We start from the raw sequence: 26,010 nt of genomic DNA, 5'->3' as shown, positions 1-26,010 counted from the left end.
CCACCCAGAGGGAGGAGGCAAGCATTACTACTCCTATATACTTTGAGATTCTGAAACTCCAACACAGTTCCTCTCCACGAGATTCCCCAGAGGAACAGCAGCTGCCTCTTCCTCCACTGGATCTCCAGAGGAAGACTACATCCTTCTCTACAGATCCTCCTTGCTCCAATAGAACCACACCTGATACTTCACAGGACTGCAGCCACATTTTCAATCGGACTACCACCAACACCCTGACCAACAGGGTGTCAGGTTGGGTTCTGACTCTGTCAGTGTTGTTCTAGTGGACTGCATTGTTTATTTTATTCTTTGTTTTCTTCCCTATTAAGGAACTGTTATTTCCTGCTCCCATATTTTTTGCCTGAGAGCCCCTCCCTTAATTTAAAATTACAGCAATTCGGAGGGGTGGGGAGGGTTTGCATTCTCCATTTCAGGGGAGGCTCCTGCCTTCCTTAGCAGACTCCTGTCTTTCCAAACCAAGACACTCAGTACCTTTCTAGGCTTTTTTCTGGGAGCAGTTCTCAGAAGAGTTGCCATACAACCACCTACTTACCTGCTTCCGGAAATCTTCTTTTGTCGTTTTGCGCACCGGTTGGGAGGGCAGGTGTACAGGGCTTTGGGGCTGAGACTCCTCTGTAACCCCATACACTGACTGTGAGGAACCAAGGAACAAACCAAAGGGGTTACAGCATTTTTCTGTTACACAATGAGGAACGGTGCAGTATGCAAAGCAGTAAGGTAACAGGCCAGCAATTTCCTACTGTTTATATCCACACAGGTAATTATTCAGCCCCAAGCAAAATTTACAGATCAGACCATTCTTGCTGATGCCTGCACTTGGAAGGCCTGTAGGTGTGTTAAGAGAAGAGTTTATTTTGAACGTTTAAATGCAGATGATAATTTTTAGGAGCTCTGAAGGCTGTGTGCACTAACACTTGCAGGATGAACACTGGGAGCTGTCACTGGGGTGAACCAAATAGTAAAAGAAAATACTAGAACCTAATTCTATGCCACTGGCCTTCATTTGATTTAATTTCTTGATGTAAAACTACATATTGAAGAAAGTGCTTAACCAGGTCAAGTCAATGGGTCACATGAACTTCTCTAAACAAAATCCTGGAGACTGACCTGTAGCCATTCATTTTCAGGACAGACACCTGCACTGAAAGTAATACCATTTGCCCTTTCGTTTAGTGCTTTTTGCTTTTCAGTAAAATTTCTAATAGACACGTGAATAGCTCTGCTGCAGTTCAACTACTTATGGAAGTTCAGGAGTCCAGTGTTCTGTCCAAAAACATAACAAGTGATAAGAAGAAACAGCCTGAAGCTGTGCCAAGAGAGGCTTAGATATTAGGAAAAAATTCTTCTCTGAAATGGTTATCAAGCACTGGAACAAGGCTGCCCATAGAAGTTGCTGAGTCACCATTCTTGAAACTATTTAAAAGATAGGAACATAGTTTAGTGAAGGACTTGGTTAGGTTAAGGTTTTGAATCACCGATCTTAATGGTTTTCTTCAATCTAATTGATTATATGAATTCATATACATAGAAGAGCTCAGACTTGCTGGAAGTCAAAGACACCCAAGTTACTAATGATCCAGCCTTTGAAACGATTAAGGCAGGTAAACACCTCATCTGTGCCCAGATAATTTCTTAAAAGGGGACCTAGGTATTTTTGCCAGTTTCTTTTAATTTTATGGGACGGCAGAGCCATCAGACATTTGGGACACAGAGATCCTTAATGCCCTTCTCAGCTCTACCCATCACCCACTTTTACTATGCTGGTAAAAGTGAAATAATAAATTCACCAAGGAGAACAAAACATAACTTGTATTACCAAAACACTTTTTTTTTGCTCCTCTTGGGTAAGTCTCATATACAGTAGGTGTCAAGTATGATTTACATTAAAAGAAAACAAAAACAGTGAACCAAACTAACTCCAAACAAGAAAAAACCAAAATGAGGAACTCAAACTGACCTTTTTCACTTTTTGTGGGTTTTTCATACGGCGACACTTTCTAATGTCCATTTCTGTGGTATTCACACAGCCTGGCTGAAAAGAGATGGTAACTGTGTTATTCCTCTGTTAAGAATTTTTATCCTAACTTACCTTTATAAAATATACTATTAGATCTTGTCCAAAACTCTTTCTTGAGGTTTATGTTACTCTTGCTAAACAAGAGACTGCATATACCCAAGGATGCCATGTCAGCATTCAATCTGCTTACTCCTAACTTTGGCACCAAAAGGAAATAGCTAACAGTGGGGAGCTTTTGCTAGGAAGTCTGAGACAAACTGGGTAAGCTGGTTTTCTTTCATAAGCCCAGTAAATAATTTTCCAAAGTTTGTATTTTTCACATATTTCCAAATCAACAGTTCCATAGGTACAGAAGTCCAGAATGTCTCACATAATCTAGCAGACACTTGGTGCATTGTGAACTGCAAGGAAAATCAATGTGGTGACTGTAAGGGCAATGTTTTTGTGCATAAAGCATTTACTAGTAATAAAACTTTTCCTCTCAAAACCTGGAAAGTCTCTTCATTCAAAAATAGTTTTACCACAGGCCTGTGCACATCCCAGAATGCTCTTTCCTGGCTGTCCAAAATCTTTCTTTCTGTTTTATCCTTTTTCCTGTCGATTCTGAAAACAAAAGCATAAGTAAGTATGAGTCAATGTACAAGTCATGCTTTCTTCTTTTATATAGTTCCTAGCTGTGGTTCTTAACCCCAAGACAAAAAATTTCAGAAATCAACTTTTTTGTACAGTGATGTTGCACTTGCACTTGCAAGGGCACATTCCATGAACAAAATAACACTGATGTTTACTTCAACATGGGTCAAAAAAGATTTTCCTATTAATGTAGAAAAATTTAACAGCTGTTTTTCATCTGGTGAGGAAAATCTTTCCTGGTACCCTGTTCCTGTACTCTGATTTGACAGGCTGGGAAAGTTTGTAGTTTTGTCTGTGTCAGGAGACCCACCAGGACCTGTTTGCTCCAGGTGAGGCTCCTGGCTGATGCCGAACTGAAGTCCCCATCAGGAGAACCCATTGCACCCAAATGCCCCAGCAGCACCACTCAATGAATACAGATTGCAAAGGAGCATCTATCCCAGACATTTCCAGCAGCAACAGCATGGGCAGCACTTGTGGCCAATCCTCCTTAGAGCTTCCAACTCAAACACTGCCTCTGTCTGTGTGCCCCCACACTGGCAGAGCAAGGGGTAACAGCACAGGTGACCAAAGGTGAGTTTGCTGCATGGCCCAAACCAGCACCCACCTCAGAGAGACATGACTGAGCTGGCACAACAGGAACTCTGTAATTCCAGCCCTGATATAGCCAGTGAACCAACTCACTGAAAGCACACAGCCCAAAGGCCACCAGAGGTTGTTCAAAGCAATTCTTGGCAGCAGTGAGCAAGTGACATCTGGAACCTCACTCAGCTTTACACATGAGCACAAAGTCAGCACCCGCTTGCAAGATCTACCTGCAGAGGGACTGGAAGAAGCACATGGACGGAGGAACAACCTCCATGCCTCCACTTCCAGAGCACAACTGAGTAAAGCTCTGTGTCCCTGTGCTGGGTTCCCACTGGTTGCCACCAGGAGAATCAAAGCAGTTAGGAAAAAAAACCCAGGCCAGCTGTGATTTCTGACCACCAGGTTCTCTCCTGTCTGTTTTTGATTTTGAGGGGCAGTGCCCCTTGGCTAAGTCTGTGCTAGAAATCTACCAAGAGGATAGGAACCAGGGGGGAAAAACTGAAGTTTATGAGCAGCCCTCCCCAGAAAAAGGCAAAATTCTCCACAGTTTGGCATCACTAGCTGATTTCCCCCTTGCAAGGCAGAGATGAGGAACAAGTTCTGGCACAAGCTCTGTCCCCACACAAAGCCTGAGCAGCTGCTGTACTGCGCTGAGGACACCCAGGCCAAAACTACTTTTCTGAGTGAGTCCTTCACACCTGGCCAAGGGGGAAGGCGAAGCCTATTCCAATCTTACAGCACACACAAATTGAAGGGACTCTTTGGAGGCTTCATGAATTCTCTTCATCGACACTTTCTGCTCAACTCAGATAGTCAGCTCCTATCTCCAGACTTACTGATAAATCAGTATTTCACATTTTAAACTATGAAGACCCAAAGCAGCTAGATGCTCTATGGCTGCAATTTTTGAAGCAATGTGGGTATAGCAATGGGAATCCTGTGTGCAAACAAAAACATGGAAAACAAAGCAAACTTGGTAAGCAGGAGGAATGTCTTCAGGTATTTTTGATTTTTTCCCTCCCTTTTCTAGTTAACTTAAACTTTTAGTTAATGTGAATTACAATGTGAATTCCATCCCTGCCTTTCTGGAAACCTGAAGACTGAACCATCACATGAACTGTGGACCAAGAAGCTGAAACTCGCCAGGAAAAAAGCTGATAGTGGCCAGTTCATGCTTATGCCTCAAAGAAAACAGAATGAAGAAAAGATGAATAACCAACAGTGATCACAATGAGTCTGATATTTACATTTCTTTCTTAGGTGATAATTATATGTTTTAGATAGAATGCAGACTTTTGTTTCGACTTACACTTTTTTTTAATCTTGGCAATAGCCTTTAAGTAACTGAAAGTACAATTGCTATCCTAAGTTCTAATTTTCTCTTCCAAATGGAACACTGCTATTCTGGTTGGAAAAAAATCCCTTAATTACCCTGCAGTTTAAAAGATAATTACCATATATTTAAATAGTACATAATTGCAATGTTATTAAGCAAAGAATGTATCAAAATTCCAAAGGGTTAATCAAAGATAGAGACATATACCTCAAGACACACCTTCAAGAAATTGTATTCCTTAACTTTTTAGCATCTAATACTGAAAGTGCAAATTCCTTCCAATTCAGTACTGGTGTTCTCATGTGTCATCTTCATCAACCTTTCCACTTTATAAGTGACAATGGCATGCACAAAATGGACACTCAGGGTTTTAGGTATTAGTTTGTAGACAATAGTACACAAACCCTAGACCATATCCATTTACCAGCAGTAATGAAAATACACTCAAAATATAAAGAGGCTTCACACTGCTTTCCCAAGGGAAGATGAGAAGAAATACCTGTTGTAAATGCCACCCTTTTAATCATAAGGAAGTGACAGTATTTTTAGACTCAGAAATACTCTGCAAGCATAGACTAACACAGACAGATGAAAAAATTCTGTTCTTTCTATTAATACAAAACAAAAATACTCCACAAATGTAGAAGCACAATGGGCTTGCAAATTACCCAAGGTCCCATGGTGAATACAGGCTTAGGAGCTCCAGACCAGTGTTTCCATGTGCAGATAATTAAACCCATCTTTCAGTTCCTGGCAAAGATCTTCAGAATTGGCTCTCTACTGTTTCTAGTCTGCCAGTGATTAAAATTCACCAACACCTTCTGAGCTTAGTCACAGTAAAGATTTTGAAAAAGAAGTTTTATCTGTTCAGAATCCCCTTCCCTTCACAGCTCTAAATACTGGTGCAATTCAGTGCTCCAGGATTACTCACTTCACTTGGGCCTCTGCTTGCATGAAGATGAATTCCCACTTTCTTGCGAATGCTCTCTGAAGTCTTGCTAAGTTTTCCTGACAAAAGATGAAATTAGTAAGAACAACTAATTCCTGTAATTACAACAATTGCTTGAGAGTACATTTAGCACGGTGGATATTTATTTTATTCTTTTTTTTTTTAACTGAGAAACTAAAGACATGGAAGTTAGTGTTGGTTTCAGGTGAACTATAGCGCAGGCAAAGCAAGGCTGTAACACATCTTTTTGGGCTGCAACCCAAAGGGACCTGCCAGGGATAAGCAATGGAGTGTGATGAAGACAGCTTGAGCTCTAGTATGAAAAAAAATTATGGACTTGTTCCCAAAAGATAACACTGAGAAGCTTTGTGAAGCCGATGACTTTCATTTCTGATAGCAGATGGCTGCCAGCTGCACGTTTCCCTCTCATCCTCACTTTCCCTCCCCTCTGCACTGTTCTCTTCTCTTCAGGCTTTTGTGAAGGTGCAAAGCCTGAGGTCCCCTGCTTCGCTCAGTCCTGGTCACTGCCGAGAGCATTATGCAGCTGCCCAGTACTGAAGGCTGGGGATTGCCAGGATGATTCACAAAAGGAAATAGCTTGTTTGTCTGAACAATGAACACAGTTACTGCAAAGAATGCCTCCAGATGCAGTTTTGCTCTACACCTGAAGTAACAGCTCTGGTCCAGACCCATTCCAGGGAGTGTAGGGATCTGAACATTTGGATGTGGATGTGTCTTCATCACAGCTTGAGGTTAAACTCAGAACATGGCTGGAATTTCAGGCTTAAATTGCACCCTGAAGTTACACTTCCATACCCTCCTCGAGAAAGGAGGACTTCGAGACAATTAACAGGACACTCTTCTCCATTACAGCTGGTTTAACTGTTTCAAATTTACATGGAAAACAAACACTTGTAGTTCTACTCTTGTTCTCTTTATACTTATCACCTTTACTTCAATAAACTTTTTCAGGCACATGCATTTCAATACAAGAAGAAATCTTCCTACTAGTTACTTTAAACTCTTGTATAACAGAGTTTAAAGGCATAAAGCTTGGCCCTTTTACCATCAACTCCATGTAACAGCTTCAGTCTGTACATATGGAGGAAAGCAGTTAAACAAACGATTTACAGCTGTACTGAATGTGATGATTTCCTTAACTGTGGCTACAAAGAACAACAACTTGTAATTATCTGCAACACAAATTTTTGTGGGTATTTTTTCCATTATTTTTATTTTATTTTAAATTATGTTCACATGTGCCCTCTGGAGTAAATATGCTGAAGCCAATGAAACATCACCAATGGAAGCTATATTTGAATTGTGCTTATGTTTGACCAATTATAAAAAACCTGAATGCAACTATACAAGCTTAATGATATCATCAAGACTCCTGGCTCTAATCAGCGTAAGTGTGGGCTGGGGGACTGTCTGTAAATGCTGCAAGCAGAACCTAAAAATGAAATTCTATTCTCTTGAAGCCCCAGGTCACTGCTGATATCTATGGAGAAGCATTCTCATGCTGCATCTCCAAAGGTATGAAAAGCACTGCTTCTCACTCCTGCAAACCTGTTTCTCTCACTTGTGCTGAGCTTACATCCCTTGCTGGATCTGCTTCAGCTCCCATAATGCTTAAGAAGAGTTGGTGCCATTCTCATCTGAACGTCTCTAATTAAAAGAACAAAGTTTGAATGCAGAAGTAACCTCTAATTGTGCAATGCAATATTCACAAGAAAAATGAGATACTGCCAAGATCTAATTATTTACCATCACTGGAGCATTGCTACTCTCAGTAGGCAACAATGTGCAAAAGTACTTAGCCAAAGCCTGACTGCATGTGTGTGGGAGTGTGTGTGCCACTGAACAGCTTTTTGTGGCTTTATGGTGGATCTTTGGAGTACTTACACTTAATTGGTTGGATGTGAGCAATTTTAATGGTTTTAATAATGAAATCAACAATATGCAGAGGAAAAAACTCAGCAAAAGGACATGTAAGCGCATGCAGGTTGTTATATTCCTTCCTTTGTGCTTGTTTGAGATTGGAACTCTTGGGAAGTCGGAATGCATTTCCAGCGTGGACTAGATAAGTGGAAATTTTTGCATGCTCTGCACTCGACCAAATGGCATATCTCTTCACGTGCACAAATGTTCCAAAATGTAGAAGGTAAGGAAGAAGGAAAAACTTCAGTCTTGGGAAAAAAAAACCCAAAAAATCCCACTCTAAAATATATGCAACATAGATGTTTTCATTGTAATAACCATGACCATGTAAGTCCAACTTTGTAAACAAACTCTCTAACAAAAAACTCCATGTATAAAATTCTGTTATTACACTGTTGAGCTATTAAACAGAAGAAAGTCAATATGACAGAAAGAAAAGTTTAGCTGCTCAGAGCACTACACTGCTGGTATTCAAAGAAATACCCAGCCCTGCCCCTCCTGCCTCCATCTTCCCACTCCTCTCCACTCTGCAGTCTGACACCAAAGTTTGAGATGTTTTCATTGACAGTAATTCCAGATCAGAAAATGCACGCTAAATAAAGTTCAGTAATATTTTTCATATGGCATATAGAAAATGTTCCAAGTCTAATATCTGAGAACTTTTGTAACAAAATGTGTCATCAACAATTTAATTGCCCAGTGGCACGCCTGAAAATCTATCATTTTCCTGCGCTGAAATCTCCTATATAAACCAGGATTTCCTAACTGAAAACAGGACACCAAGCAAAACTTCTGTGAAATTTGCTTCAGTCTTGAAGGGTTCATTATACAGCAGATGCTTTAATTGTGGGACACAGAAAAGCCAGGGACATTCATCAATCTTGTTCCTGATGTTGCCTTCGTATCAGCCTTCACACAGTACTGACAACTAAAGAAAAGATACAGTAAAGGCGGACCCCAAAGCACAAAATGGCAGCATTCAGTTGGCAAGCAAAGCTATCCCTGCATCCCCCAACTTTAAACTCTAGCAGCAGTGTACCTACGGCTTCATAATCCGCCAGCTCCAGCCTAGCTTTGTTCTGCATGGTCCGTTTGCAAAGATAGATGGCTAAAGGGAGAAACAGAATGGAAAACAATTACAGACAGATTATTAGTACTAGATCTAAAAAAAAGAAGGAAAAAAGTATTCTAGACACAGTTTGTTTTCATCAGAAAGCAACATGAGTCAAGGAATGATAGGGCTGGACACCCAGCTGACATTGCTTATGACTAATCTCAGAGGCCCTAAACATCTGGGACATCTCATTTCAAGTGCTGAGAGCAGATGCCAGGACCTAACAAGATATCCACGAAAGGCACAATTGCTTCTGGGTCTGGTAAAAGATATAATATAAGCAACCTGTTCCCTAAGTAGTTTGGGAATATGCATGCCAAAGTGACCATCCCTGCATTTCTTTTCTGCTAAGAAAAAAAAAAATGAGGATACTGAAGTGAAAACAGAAATATGGGCTAGATCTTAAAATCATGATCTGAGCCTTTTTTAATATGCTCCATCCTCTTATTCTTCCACATTTCAAATGGTAAAGAGAAGCCTTGTCACATTTTGCTATAGGCAGAGGCTGCTGAAACTGATATGGTTTGGAATTCTGAGGGTCAAGATGAGACCAGCACACACCACCAAACCAGTCCCAGGCTGCCTTCTGGGAAAGCCCCACCTGGATCTGCTAAGCTCACCCCATTTCCATTGAAGGCTGAAACACAAGGTCCACAGCACACTCCAGGTATACAGTCATGTCTGAACTTAATAGAGGACCAGTGCTACTCATGTAATTCTATTCCATGCTGTTTCTGTAATATTAACATTCATATAATGAGCCAGTATTATGCACTGTAACCAGAGCTGACCAGTTCATTTATATTTACACATCTCAAGGGCAGTTTTTTTCTGTAAGGCACTTATGACACCAAATGAAGTAAATCAGTTGCCTCACAGTGTTTTTTCATGCAAGACAGTGAACTGCCATTAGCAAGTTAGTTCCTCTCCTGTAAGCGGACACATGCAAATAAAAGAAGTATGAAGTGCTCCTGGGATTTTAGTTTTATTTGGGTCTACTGCTAGTTTGGGATTAATTCCTGGGAAGACTCCATCTGTACAGGCCTCTGATATGCAAAGTCTGATTTATAAGCATATGTTAGAGGTTTCTGGGACAGATGAAAATCTGTCACTACAGGGCTCAGCTAATGCAACTGAAGCTTGTCCAGCTGTGGGTCAGCTCACAGAGGGTTTTATTTTGGTGTGTACTGCCCCACTCAATGAAATTGCAGTGCTGACTAGCTGACTAACAAAATCTGACTGACAAAACCAATCATTTATCTGATACTGCAGGAAAAAACCAGAACCTCCCTCTTCACATTATTTTTCTGGTATTTAAAGAACACATATGAGATGCAGTAATATAGGGTGACTGTAAAATCTGGAAATCTTTTTTGCAAATTGAAAACAGCATCGTGTTTTCTCCTTAACGATTCCCTCACTAGCATAAACATTTAAGTCTAGTTCATCTGCAGATGAGGACTGCAAATGAACTATCACATAACACACACCATTGCAGGCTACTTCTTCACCCCAGCAAATGATTTCCAGAATCCATAATGATGAATAATTATTGCACAGGAAAGAAAAAACTCAAACTGATTATTCAGGGAGGAGTTCTAAACCAATCTTAGATTATGAGATAAAGGACTTCCAGAAGCTCCCGTTTTATGACTGCACACATGGATACACTTCCTCTTCCAAAGCCACACCAGGATGCAACAATTAATTTTATCATTTAACTGTGAAAGCAGCACAGTTCTGGAAGAGATAGCAATATTGCATGCAGACAGCTTAAGATAACAACACTGACATATTTTCTTTATGTATTATCCCTGTCTGCAGGCACTCACATGTTTAAAACACCTTGTTGCACTTTATTAACTCATAAACCATGCTCAGTCTTCTCTTTTACCATATTATCTAGTAATCTTAAAAAAAAGGGAAAATAAGTCTGATGTCATGTATCAGAGAACTTAGCTATGGGCTGCCATTAGTTATGTACTGGTTTATTGATCAGTCAGGTAAGTGCCCAGATGAAGTAAATTTTATTGATCCACATAACAGATTCAGCAACAGATCAGAGGATAGTCTCCCACAAAAGCAATATTGGTATTATTTAAGATTCCCAAGAACCAGTATTCTGCTTGCCACAAATCCTGCTCAAATGAACAGGGCTATGGGAGAATGAAGGCAACGGATGGCAAAATCTTGGCCCCACCAAGCTCAATGGCTACAGCTCCAGGGGCTTGAGACACTGCAGGGTTTCAGTTTGTGTATTTGAGATGAGCACAGATCTGCCTCTGATGCTGCCATCTGACAAGAAACTTGGCACTTGAAGGGTGTATGTGGCCAACAGTAATTATTTGAAGGACAACTATTTACATCACAAACTAACTTTCTATAATGCAACCATCATGCTCTCACCATAATCTGTGTTTTCTGGTTCCCAGCAGTTTGAAGGCCAAAAGTATGGTGCCTAAGAAAAAAACATACACATTTTTGTAATTTAAGAGATGAAAACCAATTCAGATGCAGAAAAACATTACAAGTTCAAAAAGAAGAATCACAAAATCTACCACCCAGATTCTGTCCTTAGGGAAAACACTGCTACAGATTACAGTAAAAGTGAGGATGCTGCAAAAGCCTTTAATGGTCCTCACTGCAGATAAATAGAGATGCTGTAATGCAAGCATATCTCATGGAGGATGACCAGTGTCCTGATGAAATTTCAGACACTGTTGCCAGCTCATCTGAATGTGGACATCCTATCCACTATCCCCAGAACCTCCTCTTTCCCCAAGAATTCACAGGCAATCTGAATATATATATATTTTTAAGCACATGAGAAACCTTGTAGTCTTATCTATATGCTACATATCCCTTGCTTTCCTGGAGTAGCTACCAATGTGGTTGGCAGACAATTTCCTTTTTAGTTGTAACAGATGGCAGAGGTCAAAACTCAGCTGTTTAGAGTCATTCTGAAAGCAGAAGTCCTGCTAAACTTAGTGCTTTGGTTTTCTATCCAGGTCTGCATATTGCCGTTGCTACAATTAACTACAAGCTATATATGACTGTATTTCAGTTTTAACATGAATGAAAAATGACATAGCGGCCATCACATAAATTACAGAACGCTGATGCTTTACTGATTACACATTGCTTTACTGCTGTAATGCCACAGATGGGCATAGGACATTAACATACAGAGTTAATATCCTTCCACCAAAGTACAGTGAGAAAACATTGAGGATTCAAACAATACAGGGTTCAATGCTCCTACTGACATGTATCTTATGAATTTCAGAAGATACAGAGCTACTGTTAAAGGAGGGACTGAGGTTGAGGTAGAAAGTAACAAGAAGAAAGTAATGGAAAAGAAGCATGATTCCATCAGGTGATTTTTGCAGAAAACAGCTAAGGAGGTGTATTGGAGGAAATGAAAACAGGCAAAAATACACAAAAATTGTAAGAAAAGACAAGGGAAAGAAAAGTCAATAAGCAGTCAGTTTGATGATGTGGTTTACACAAGCTGAAAACAATAAAAAGAAATTAAGTTATATTGAAATGTAGCTCCTGAAAACTTCACAGGACAAATTCTTAGAGTGCCATTCTTTTAAAACAGAGAAAAATACAGGTAAATGGACAACCAGTATTACCCCTGCTTCTGTTATGTCTTACACGACAGGAGGATCAGAACTTTCAGAAAAGAAAGGGAATTGTAATGAAAAAACTGAGTCTGAATGATGCCTTGCAACCAGAAGGTGGGGTGAGATAAGAGGACATCTGTGATCTCCTAGGCTTCTTTTTTCACCATGACATTGGTCACATATGATAACACAATACCACATTAGCAGTAGGCATGAGCAGCTGCAACATCAGATGCAAAGAGCAGAACTGGCTTTTCAAATAAAAGCTAAAAAAGAGTAAAAAAATGTAAAGGAGGAACAGGAGGGTGAACAGAAGAGAGGTGACAGGAAAGATAAGGGAGCTGGCTGAGACAATGTAACAGAAAAACACAAATTCAGCCAGCAGGATGAGGCAGTAAGACTCCAAGTTTAGACTTACTGCTTCTTCTAAAGTTATACAATCAGTTCAGAAGGAGCTGTTGCAGCACAAGCACTCAGTTATCTAGTGAGCTGACAGTGGGTGATTGTGGACAGGGTATGGAACTCAAGCACAGGTGCTTAAAAAATTCAGCACATCTGGAGGCACAGGAACACTGAGGGATAGAGATGTCCCAGTTTAGGTGATTGCCAAGGTTACACATCCTTTGTAGAAGAGCCAAAGCCTTAAGCTTGCCCTCTCCCACAACAATCTGTAAGCAAGAGATGACAAAAATTTGAATTTTTTGCTGTGTCAAAGCTTGAATGTCCAGCTCCTAAGTGTGCCCTGGTCCATTTTTGCACAGGAGAATGGCTACTTAATTCTGCATCAGAGTTAGGACCTGAAAGCCATCTTCTTTCTCCTGGTTTAGTTCAAATCTGAGTAAAACAGCTGTGAATTCAGGTATCAAAAAGAGTCACAAGACACAGCCATTCATTTATGTAAAAAACTAAGTCAGAAGGTAGATGACAGTGATTTGGGATTCTAAAGTAAAATTTTTTGAAGAGACTTAACCTCTCCTAGGGCCTCTACGAAGATAGCCTCAATCCCTGGCTTCATAGATCTAATGGCTGCTTAGGTATAAAGAGTGGGTGATTTCAGCAGTATTACTGCAGGGACAGAAAGGGCCACAAGGGAGTCAGGGTGCTCACCAACCTGAAAACGATAGAATGTCCCGTCATCCTTAAGGGTAAGGACATGGTCTGAGATGGGAAAGACGTAACCCTGTGCAGCAATAAGACTTCCCAAGTGTATTGCTTCCCCTGTGAAAGAGAAAAAACAGCAGGGCTGTGTCAACAAGACATGCACTGCACATTTCTCTGCTTTCAAGTGCAGCTCTGGTGATGACTCATGTGAAAACTCGTGCCCACGTGCCTCTCTGTACCCACACCACATCCCCACTACTTCCAGCCAAACCCTGTAAAGCAGGGGTGCAGAAATCAACCTTTCAATACAGATGAAGCACTGCTCAAATGTTTAACCCGTTAGTATTTTGTTAACAAAATTCACGTACCAGTCCAGCCGTAGAGTATGAAATTAATTTCAAAGCACATTATCCACTACAGGTGACAGCTGACAAGAAGACTGTTCTGTCAGTGAACCTCACTTGCTTCTACCAAATTCAAAAAGCACCTGCAACACCTGTTCATTAGCAGGATATTTATTCATAAAGACACATCCTCACACTGCAGCATTGCCATTTGTTAGAGAAAATGTTGCAAAGGGGAGTTACATATCCTAGCGCTGCCCAGGCAACCTTACCCAATGCAGAGGCCCATCTGTGCAGATTTTCAAGCAATGCCAGCTACCAAAAGCTGCATCATCTTTCACAGTGTTGAATAATCATCTACTTGTGCACATCCAGATAGCTAATAAAGCTGTTGTCTGCAGCTGAAATTCCAATTTGGGACTTGACAGGACTCATAAGAAGGGATGTGTATACAGGGATGCCCTGCTGGGTGATTCAACACTGCCTGTATCTCTGTTTTTACTCTGTTATCTCTGTGACAGTAAGACAGCTTAAGAACTGATAGGTGAGAGTCTGGATTTTTTCCCTTTCCTGAAAAGGAAATGAAACTTCTGGACCTGCAGATCTTTTCTTCCCCTTTTCTCAATAGGTCTTCACTTGACTAAATGATTTTGGTTTCTCTGAAGAGTAAACTATTTGGACTGTGCCCATGCACTGATCACTCTTTATGGCTGATTATCCATTTATCTATTTGCTTTTTTTGATAAATTAAAAACCATTATCAGATTCTATGACCCTGGCCAAAAATGACACAGGCACAATGTACTGCCAGCTGAGGCTACCTTTCTTCACACCATGAAAACTTGACACTGCATTTGCCTGCTTAACCACACCACATCCACCAACTTCTTTTTGAAGTCTAGGAACAAAACCTAAAATCAATCAGTCTTCTGTAGGCAGCAACAGTTTCACAGACAGGCTAAAATTCCTGCAATAGTATTTCAGTGTGTTGCAGTATAAGGCATTAGACTTAATTAAGATGTTGACTCTTAACTCTTTTCCTCCTTCTTCCCTCCAATGTTTATTTCAACCATGTTCTTTTACTGCCATTTTAGATTACAGCAATACAGTATTTACTGCCTAATGGCACACACAATACAGATGGAGCACCTATTTCTCCCCAGCTGTGGTCACCTTACCTGCATCCTCAATGCTGAGGTTCTTCATAAGCCACTGCACAATATCAGAACCTTAACAAACAAATGAACAAAAATTTAAGAAAGCATTAGACACCGAGACCACAGGGTTTGAGCGCCCTAGAGAGAAATAATATCAAGATAGATACAATAGAACTGGCATGAACTTTATTCCATTTTGCTTTTTATTTCCACTGAGGTTTCAGAATGCTTTTCCTTCTTGTGCCACACTGCAGCTACACGGTTACTGACAGGTACCAAGTCCCACGGGGCTTTCTGTACAATAGCAGACTTGATATACCTGAAGTCAGATATTAGTCTAATGGTTCCCTGTAACTCTCCCATTTTCTTCTCACCTCAGCATACAGAGGTAAGTTTCTGCAGGCACAGGTTAGCAAGGAAATGAAGGAGCATTTACTGGCACCTCACACCTGTGACATGTAAATGTATAAAACTGAAACATCAGTCAAAAACGGATAGGAGGGCCTTATGTCAAAGACAAGCAATGTCTTTGAGAAAGAGGTGGTATTCAGAGAGCCTGTAACCACAGCCCCTGTGAGTGGTCACCTGGTGGTGATCACAGAAACGTAATGGTGATTGGGAAGAGCAAGCCTTTAATATCCATCAGGAAGTTCATTAGATTTTCAGGGCCCATCCAGTACAATGAAAGTTGTTGCAATCTTATAAAGAACTCAAATTCTCCAGGATTGATCCTCTGCATGTATACAACCTCTGTTGCTTGCATGGAGATCACAGAAGCGGGAAACTTGTCACTGTTCAGTAGAAAGGCCTGTTACCAAAATACATCATGGCAGGGCAGCAAAATTTAGTAAAATCACATACTCAGAAAGTTAAGCTTAAAATTAGACATAATGGTGTGTACAAGTCAGCTAACTGGAGTTCTCCAAAGTCAAAGGCAATCAGCAAAGACACTTGGATGCAATATGGCAAGCCCATACTAAGTTGCAACAGCATTCATCACAACCTAACAATGCCATGTCTGGATGCAGACATAACATCAAGCCCTTCTCAGCATACAGTCAATTTCCACAGAAATATTTGCATCCACATACAGTAGGCTAATAGCCCCAGTAACACTTCACAGAATCATAGACTGGCTTGGGCTAGAAGACACCTAAATATATCCAGTTCCAACTCCCCTCCATGAGCAAGGATGCCGTCCACTAGACCAGGCTGCTCAAAGCCCCATCCAAACTGGTTCAGGCTTACAAAACAAATCCCAGAGGATCTGGTTTGTGTAGAGCACTTCTGAACTCAGACATGGATGGGACTTCAGGAGCAGCATAATCACCATGTTTGGTCCAGAAGAAAATTTTGCTTCCCACAGGCCCAAACCACCCCCATGCCCTCAGCAAACCTCAGATATAATAAAGGCCAGGAGTCACAATGTGCCACAGAGAGACAACAGGTACTGCTAGTGCCCCAGGTCCCTGCAATCATCTGCAGGTCTGACTCTCCCATACAGGTGAAATTCCCATTAGAAACGTGAGCTCTACCCCACACAGAAGGAGACAGCAGCTCCCACTCCCCTGACAATAGAAGTTGATCCAGAACACTACAAAGAGCACCAGCAAACCCTTTCACACAGGCTTCAGTAGCAGGCAGCAATATGAACCTGCCCTACCTCCTCCTCCACCCAAAGCAGATGAAACAACAGACCTGGCCCCTGCAGGGAATCAGCAGGGCTCCTGAAGATCAGGGAAGCATCTGATTTCACTTATATACCGGGCAAGCAGATATGGTCAACAAGCAGCAGCTGGGCATTGTCTCAACCCACCTCGAAAGCAAACCAGACACTAAAGGATCAATTTCATGATCTTGTATTCTCAGCAGTATGGTCATTCTCCACACCTCCCAACTTCACCTAAGAGCATTTTCAGTTGCCACTACTCTATCTGGAAAGCTATTCCATCTTTTTTTTTTTTAATAGATTGAACTCTTCCTCTAACTTCACAACCTAAGTTTGTTAATGTGCAATTTATATGCATTTTATAACTGTATTGTGATTGAAGGAAAATAATGGTTATTCTTCCTTGACAGTTTCTCCTGAGTGTTTCTGTGGAGGGCTGACACATTGTCTCTCCACCTCCACCTCGTTAAACCAACCCAACTCTTCCTATGTCCTCTCAAGGTGGTCTCTCCCTGTACCATTCAGCAAATTCTCAAATTTAAATCAGCTGCTTTGAACTGAGCTCACCAAACCTGCAGTCAGTACCTTCTAGAACAGCAAACCAATGCCTCTGGCAATGGTGCCAGCACTTTCTTTTCTCTACTAAAACTATCATGCCAGATGCATCCTGAGGTCATGTCATTTTCTTGAACAATAAATTTATTCAGAAAAATACGTACGAGTGGTGCAAAATTATCTGTGAAAAGGCATCTAGTGAACACTGTTAGCTGAATAACATATGGGGAATATGTTCAGAGCCATGTTGTTTTGACAAGTTTGTTAATAAAACACTGTATTTTATAAACACAGGTGTTCCCTTTTACCTTTTACAAAAAATATTCTGAAGACAGAGTACAACATTTATGGTTAGAAAGCTAATTCAAGAAGATTCAAACTGTAGTGCTTCTGTATTGTCAGAAACAAAACCTCACAAAATGCTCTTGGTTCAAGTGAAACCAGAATCTTTCTTGATTTTTCAGCTCATCCTGTAAACAAAAAAATCCACTGTTTCTCCTGATTTTGGTCTCTGGTTACAGGCTTGCAGTGATCTCTTAGGCATTGTATTCCCAAGTGATGTGAGACTTGATACCTGACAATCATCTATAGTATTGCATCACATTGATCACGGGAGGTGAAGTGGTTTCTGCATGATCTCCCTTTCCAGACCATTTCCCTTTCCAGTACAGGAACACTTAGTTCCTGATTTAGGACTAAGTCCCACTCCATTTTAACACAGAATGATCATGTCCCAGCTCTAGGACACTTCTGAGGAATCTATTCAATTTCCATCAAACAACAATGAAAAACTCAAGTAATGCTGAATGCTGGCTCCCCAGTCTCTCACCCCTCATAAGAAAGGTTTATATGGGCAGGAAAGGTTTAAAGAGGTAAGTAAACTGAAGGCACTGATGCAGCACAACACACTGACTCAACCAGAACTCCTGTGATCAGCCACTCCAGCATATAAGCAGCAGTTGAGATCAAGAATTTTAATTTGTCTCTGTTAAAAACATGAAGTAATTCCTGAATGCTGCCAAGAGCCTGGAAGATGTTATAGCTGTTCTGCAGTTATCCTGAGGCAGACAGATTATCTTTCTGCTGAGCTTGCTGAACCATTATTTATCACCTGCCAAGACTGATTACTCACCCTTTGGACAACGACAAGTCTTTCCTTCCTCTGTTAATTACTGTCATTGTTAATCGCCATGTCACTAATTAATATTCAGTCATAATGAAAACTCTTTTCTGTCATCTCCCGTAATACCTTCAGCTTTTAGGGTTACCCTTACACATTGGCTTTGCATTTGCTTGTAGCTGTTTCTATCACTGCAACCTGCTTTTGCCCACCTAGAAATACTACTTATCTCCTTCTTCAAATAAGAAAATTTAGATTTATCCTTCTAAGACACAGTGAAATGGGAATGATTTCTTTACAACACTGTTGTCTGCCAGACCAAGACATGGATACCTCTATCTGTAAGTCTTCAAGAAAATATTATCTTCACCTCCCCTTTAGATTAAGCCTGGTAAATGGTCCTCATGTAACTCATCTTCCCAGAAGGGTATTTTCTCACATTTCACAAGCTCTTTCAGAGGGCACTCAAGGAAAACCCATGACTCTGATATGTTTCCACTGTACCCTAACAGGGCATTTGAAATCCTCTGAAAACAAATAGTTGGTCCTGTCTTCATAACAGGAAGTGTTACAGAATCCAGGTAGAGAAATAGCTTCCATCTTCTCTGTGCTCCTCTCTATACATCTACATTTCCTCTGAGTCAAAATGCTCAGTTCAAGAATAGTCAACATCCTCTGAACACCTATTTCCTCCTCATCTATAATGAAACATATCTTTTTGCCTCAGGCTCTTCTTTGAAGCTGAAGTTGCTTAACACCAACAAAATAGCTGTATTTCTACCTGCAAACATATTCACAATGATCATTTATCCAGCTACATATTTAGAGACAGACCCACAGTTTTATATTTATTACTATTTTCTACATTTTCTCTTCAGCCTCAGTGACCCCATAATAGTAGCTAGCATTCTCTGCTAGCCATTGCCTGTCAACATGACAAAAGAGTGCTAAGACACTGAAAGATTAATTTAAAAAATTCACAAGGTGTGAGGCCATTGGCAAGATGTAGTTGGTGAGGTGAGTCACCATCCCTGTACTTGATACCTTATCTACTCAATCTATGTTGTTCTACCTCTTCCAGAAAATGCAGAAAGAAAGATTTGCCCATCTTTCACATGCTGAAATGACAAAGGCAGACAGGACAACTCACCATCCTCCAAATACTTCTACAGATTTGCTGTCTGGAGTGGAGTCTGTACCTCTGGTTCTGAGGTACAAGGACCACTGAGGTCTGCTTATCACCCAACAGACCAAACATGTCCCTGACAAGGCCTACACCTGTACACACACATGTATGTATACAAATAAAAATTACAGGAGTATTTCTGAAACCTCAGCAAATGTGTGCACCTCTATTTGTCTTTTTAGGCCTGGAAAGACAACTGCCTCTTTTGCTGTGTCCTGAGACGGCAGAGCTGACAAGCATTGACGAGTGGAGCTCTACAGGGATTTGACATGAGACACCCTGTGTGGTCAGGTGTGCCACCAGTGACCAAGGACTACAGTTTGTCCTGTCTTATGGGACTTATTAAGCTGAGCCCTGACCACTGGCTGCCATCAGCTGATGGGGTGGGTTATCCTGGATCTCAGATAATTCACAGCCTCACACTGCACTGACAGATAGTATCAATGAAGCAAGTGAGGTCTTAAAAACATTTTAAAATACCACCTGATCATACCATGAGAAAATGTGTAATGCATACCTGTATACAGAAGGATACAGATGATTTCTTGGTTATTTCCTGTCCTTTTTTTCAGTATTACTGTAACTCTAATATTCTCTGAACATATTTTGATGGTTTAAAAAATATTAAGTACTTCTGCATGGCAGGGGGAAGTTTTCAGTCTGGTTGGGATGGGGTTTTTTTGTTTGTTTGTTTTGTTGGGTTTTTTTCCATGAAAAATGTGAATGTTCAGCTCCTTCCTAGATCTCATCTACACACTTCATGGGCAAACAAGCCACGTGCCTGGCCTCTGATGTCAATCACCTCCAAACTCACAGTCTAGATAGTCTTTTGCTGGAAGGGTAAAAATATGTCCCCCTTCCTGTCACTTCATTCTTGAAAATAGATGAACCCATTTTAGCACCAAATTTTCTAAACAATTTGCTCCTGAACTCAGAGCAATCTTTAAATATTTCTATAAGAAAAGCAAGAGAAAAAAAATCACAAGCAGTTCAAATGACATAAAAATACATGCACAGGTGTACGAGCAGACACTCAAGCTGCTTTTCATGCTGCTAATCATAGCAATCACACTGTTAAATGAAAATAATGTCTTGTGTCCTTCCCCAACCAGTTCTGAGTCCTTGGTAAACCTAGGACAAAAGGTTAATTATCCCCACTTTTACCACTGGGCTTGCAAAAATAAACAAATTAACATCCCTCATGATAAAGGGCAAAACGATTTCATACAAAATTTCTCAAGGCCTTTAGAACTCTGTGCTACAATTTTTCTTACACAGAGCCCCTCACTGACACCCACAGTGATTTCAGCTAAGTTGGAAGTACAGACTCACAGTAGGGATTTAACACAAAGCAACCATTTTTATGGTAGGGGGGAAAAAAAAAGAACACCTAGGTCTCTCTCTAGTATTCTGCCACAAATATTGAGGAAATGCTTTATAAAATTTACCTACAATGAGTATATAAATAAATACCAATGCCAACTAAAATATAGCTCAATCTGAGTCTCAGTTGACTCAGAAAATGTGGTAATTGCAGCCCTCCTTTATCAGCATGTGGTAATTGCACCACTCAGTGTCAGCAAGGAGCATCATCAAAGCTACAACAGCTTAAGGAGCATCATCAAAGCTATAACGGCTCAGAGCTTCTAGCAATAGCAGTTTTCCTTTATGTTATACTCACTTTAAATCTTGTTTGTGAATTATTAACAACCATTAGCAGCAGGAGTCTTACCCCTTTTTGATAAAGCAGCCAAAGTTTCTAAGGAGTCTTTTTGTTCATTGTAAACTTGAGATCTTGAATTTGCAGTTTACTTTTATTGTAATAAAAAGATTTAAAACATAGTATCTATGTGAAGTAAGAATGAGGCTTGGTGGGAAGGTGGAACACAAAATTTGAAAGACGGAGGTTTAGAATTGCAAAATCCAAATTCCTGTGTACTTTCAACCCTGTTAATATCTCCTTCCTCTGACCTGTTATCCACAGGGACTTTTGCCTTGCCATCATATTGGTCAGGCTACCAAAGAATACACTCCCTCCACAATGCAGACCTGTAGAGGAAGATTTTCACTAAGCAGGAATCAATAAATGACGTGATGGTGCAGAGCTCTGTAAGGGCTAATTTATTCAGGTAACAAAGATGAATTAGATCTTAAGAGCTCAGAGATACCACAGCCAGACTTCTTTCGTTACAAGGCTGCCCGTCTAAAAATAGCTCAGGTAGCTTCACTAGGCACAGGAGAAAGTAGCAGGGACATGCCCAAAGACATGGCAATACCCTCCCAACACCAAAACCTAGAAGTAAGCAGCCATGCTGAGGAGCAGAAGGATGCTATTCACCAAGAGCCCTGCATTTAAAATGATTGCTCTACAGTGGTGACAGTAAGGCTGAGTTAGCAAACATCTTAATGGATGCACAGTTGATCCCAGTGAAAGAGGTCTGCCAGGGCGACTTAAACCAAGTCCTCAACTGGAAAAAAAGTGATACCAGCAAAGGGTATTTTTCCAGTTGACCTGCCCAGCTCATAAAGGGTGTGGCGTTACGCCAGCCTCAGTGTTGCTCTCACTGCACTTTGACAGAGCTGTGTCACGTCAGCCCAGTCCTCACACCTGACACTCAGCACCTTTGACCCTCGCTGGCCTTTGCTCACACTGAGAGATGCCAAGCCCTGGCCTTAGCACAGGGCAGCCACACTGATTTATTCGTGCGAAACACCCCACATCCGACTTGGAAAACCTGAGCTGCCATCATGTGCTACCTGAAGACAGGCCTGGCATCAACAAACACACAGGTAAACCTAAATGCACACACCCTCCAGAAGCCAGGATATACCATAACCCCAGTGCAATCCCCACTGCTGTTGCTACACTTGGCTAGAATTTGGCTTAAATTAGAGATACACCATGTGACCTGTACCCAAATCTTATTCCCTCCTCAAATACAACCCCATATCAAATTGCTGTTACTACAAGTATGGGAGGAAATTGCAAGACAAAAAGAAATAGCAGTTCCACACTTAGTGTCATTCAAACCCATAGCTCCCATAAAACCCACAGAAGATGAACACATTACCTCAAGAACCCTTATACAGGTGTACAAGAGGCAGGAAAGTGGCACCTTGCACTCCCAGCAGCACTAGTAACAGCATTTTGTAGCAGCATCTGAAATGACCACCTTTTACAAATCACTAAGAACTGTGGATGTGTTGAGATGCACCTGTACACCTACAATTGATCATAAATTTCCAGCTGCTTTTCCGGTTGCTCTGCCTTTGCATTACTCAGACTACTGAAGTGGCTCATACAGCTTAGCAATTTGGCTCTCTGCCATATAGTCGTGTTTAGGCGCTGTTCCTCACGTTGTCAAAATGATTTGGCAACAAAACAGCAAAGGAAGCAACCCTGAGCACTGCTGGAATTGAAGCTTTTGAAGACTCCTGTGTTAGACCTTGTTAGGGATGAAACATTTTTTCTTCAATTCATGTGAACAGCCTTTAAATGAAATGCAATGTTTCTGTCATTTCAATAATGTACTAGTATTTTTAATAGCTAATTTCCTTCTCCAGGAAACAAGAAAATTGATAAAATGTAGAAGGTGACTGGTGTATTTCAGCATGTGACTATCAGGTCACTTCACACCACATCCTCATTCACAAACTGATTTTCAAAGGCTGTAACATCAAGGTCCTCCTTTCCCTCACCAGTGTTATAACAGATTCCCTGCAAAGGTATAAAGGTCACCAAGTGCTGCAAGACGGCAAAGAACTCTGAAAGCTGCAGCGTTTTAATGATTTTGGCACAATATTTATTTACTAAGAGATCTGGAATTGTAGTACTCGCCTATGCCAGACTCCTATTAATTTCTGCAGTAAATCTGTTGGCAAAAGTCAATTTTTAAATCTCATACAGAGCCCTGGTGACAACAGATCTCTCCCAGGATCACACATTCCTGTGTTAACTGCAGCAACATGATCATCTGTGATCTCTATTACAGAGAAGGGTAGTTACCTTCATCAAATTGTCTAAGAAAGCAAATTCCTCCTGACACATTGCTACTTTTTTCCCCCCGTCATGTTCTTTAGGAAAGGTTGAGAACCACACAAGAGTGTTTGCAGTGATGCAGTACACATCATCTGGAACACTAAATGACCCAATGTCTGTAACTCTCTTCCCTCCAGGAGTTCATAATTCTTAAAATAATCAGTATTGTACAGCTTTCCCACCCCTTTTCTTGCTAGGTCATTCAATCACATGTGATCATCATATGTAGGGTTAGGGTTCTGAAAAGCACAAAGCCCAGAGCTCCAGGCACACTGCAGCTGCAAAAGGCGTGCCAAGGGGAACACAGAACTGCCAAACACATGGTTCCCTCCACAGCTTTCTCCTTTGAACCTGCCTTAGCCCAGGGCTGCTTTCACTGCTCTGCCTAGGGTTAGGGTTACGCTGCCCTGGAGTGCAGCTGGCCTCACTGGAGCTCTGTACTGGTGCAGCAGTCAATCAAGGACAATTCTACAGCAGGATTAAGGTAGCACATGTCATTTCTTTTAGTCAAGGGTAAAGCCAAATGAATTACAACTCTGTAGCAATTGCTGACAATTTACTTAGTGCCATGTAAAACAAAGAGACAATATTGGCACTAACACTAGAGGCCTTATTTTAAACAGGGCTCCTTAAGCCATGTGTTAAATGGAACTTCTACTGGCAAGGCATAGTTGATTTTGCTGGCAACAGCTTGTTCCAGCATTTCAGATTTGGGCAGAGATATGTAACAGTGGGAATTTTAAATGTGCAGAACAATTTAATGATGACAGTGAAACAACCAACAAGCAAAAATCTGTTGGCCATAATTAACAAGTTCAAAATAAGTAAATTATTTGTTCTTTCTTACATTTGATCGATTTCCTAAGGATGTGCATAACACAAGCAGTAAACACCACCATTTCTTTAAAATCTATATTTAAAAATTACATTTCCTGCCTGATATACCCTTCAAGTTTATTTTATCAAATAACCTCTGAAAGTAAGAAGCATTTTGAAAAGCTGAAAGCTGCACTGAAATACTGCCATTCAGTTTGAATAACTGAATCTAATGTCAAAACACCATGTATCTTATCTGTCTACAAATTTTAGAAAGCATTTTTGTTTTCATTCTAAGATAGAGACAATGCAGCAAAATATTTTACTTCTTTTTTCTTTCTCACCAAGAATTTGAAGACCAACATTTTATTTAACTCCTTTCGATGTAAGCATGGCTGTGGAGTTGGAATAGCTGATGGGCTGCTCCAAAGCAGCAATGACTTCTGATAGCAACAGGTTCTGGATGCAGGACGGGCATAGCTGTGTATTTGGTGCTACCCAAGCACAAAGTGCACCCTTCATAAAGCCTGGATCAGCCTTGATCAGAGCAGCTCTCTTGTTTTAGAGAGCTTTGTGGTGCAACACCTGCCAGCAGTGGGACACACCTGACAGTGCTGCTGCTTTCCTACTGCCATCCAACAGTGCCCTGGTCTGAGACCCAGCAGCTGCACTCGCTTCTTTCTGGAAACCTCACGAGCATCAGGGTGTTTTATCGACCCACAGACTCTTGACAAACCCAGTCTGGTTTGGCTCTCTAGAGATATATCCCTGGGCACATCAGCTGCTCTGTGCACTCTGAATTCAGCTGTGTCCTGGTGAGTGTGGCACGAACAACCTCGGACCTCACAGTGTTTCTCAGCAGTTTGCCTGGGCAGATCTGCACATACCAGCCTTGCAGTGCAGCAAAACACATGCATGCTGCTTTTAGTTTCCAAATAGTAAAGCTCAAAATAATTTCTATGTAAAGCTAAAGCTTTTTCTTAGGCTAGCAACACTGTGTTCCATAAGGTCTTGTTACGTATTTTCATTAATCAGACGTTCTGGAGAGAACTCTCAAAATACTTTCAGAGAGTAGTTTCACAAATGACTGTAGAAACTAGAAGAATGTAAATATTGTAGCAGAAAGAAAGAGAGAGAGAAAGAGGAAGGCAGAAAGGAAGGAAGAAAAAGGAAGGTAGGAAGAAAAGGAAAAGGAGAAGGAAAAGGAAAGGAAAGGAAGGAAGGAAGGAAGGAAGGAAGGAAGGAAGGAAGGAAGGAAGGAAGGAAGGAAGGAAGGAAGGAAGGAAGGAAGGAAGGAAGGAAGGAAGGAAGGAAGGAAGGAAGGAAGGAAGGAAGGAAGGAAGGAAGGAAGGAAGGAAGGAAGGAAGGAAGGAAGGAAGGAAGGAAGGAAGGAAGGAAGGAAGGAAGGAAGGAAGGAAGGAAGGAAGGAAGGAAGGAAGGAAGGAAGGAAGGAAGGAAGGAAGGAAGGAAGGAAGGAAGGAAGGAAGGAAGGAAGGAAGGAAGGAAGGAAGGAAGGAAGGAAGGAAGGAAGGAAGGAAGGAAGGAAGGAAGGAAGGAAGGAAGGAAGGAAGGAAGGAAGGAAGGAAGGAAGGAAAGGAAGGAAAGAAAGGAAAGGAAAGAGGAAAGAAAGAGGAAAGGAAGAAAAGAAAGGAAGAAGAAAGAAAGAAAATAAAAGAAAGAAAGGAAAGAAAGGAAAGAAAGGAAAGAAAGGAAGGAAAGGAAGGAAAGGAAGGAAAGGAAGGAAAGAAAGGAAGGAAAGGAAGGAAAGGAAGGAAAGGAAGGAAAGGAAGGAAAG

General features: G+C 41.0%; 1 protein-coding gene across 1 annotated transcript in view; it reads right to left on the bottom strand.

Annotated features, from left to right (window-relative positions):
- Positions 1 to 26,010, bottom strand: part of RGS6 (regulator of G protein signaling 6) — a 241,913-nt gene that overhangs the window by 55,941 nt on the left and 159,962 nt on the right. The window contains exons 4-11 of the mRNA XM_005417659.3: positions 14,852 to 14,902; positions 13,340 to 13,446; positions 11,006 to 11,057; positions 8,529 to 8,593; positions 5,527 to 5,603; positions 2,560 to 2,641; positions 1,979 to 2,053; positions 554 to 652 (exon numbers count right to left, since the gene is read on the bottom strand). Of these exons, the coding sequence (XP_005417716.2) occupies positions 554 to 652; positions 1,979 to 2,053; positions 2,560 to 2,641; positions 5,527 to 5,603; positions 8,529 to 8,593; positions 11,006 to 11,057; positions 13,340 to 13,446; positions 14,852 to 14,902 (608 nt within the window). The remainder of the gene's footprint in view (positions 1 to 553; positions 653 to 1,978; positions 2,054 to 2,559; positions 2,642 to 5,526; positions 5,604 to 8,528; positions 8,594 to 11,005; positions 11,058 to 13,339; positions 13,447 to 14,851; positions 14,903 to 26,010) is intronic.

Source organism: Geospiza fortis, unplaced genomic scaffold (assembly GCF_000277835.1).
Source record: "Geospiza fortis unplaced genomic scaffold, GeoFor_1.0 scaffold54, whole genome shotgun sequence".
In the NCBI taxonomy this organism is placed as follows: domain Eukaryota; kingdom Metazoa; phylum Chordata; class Aves; order Passeriformes; family Thraupidae; genus Geospiza; species Geospiza fortis.
This window is presented reverse-complemented; position numbering and strand designations above follow the sequence as displayed.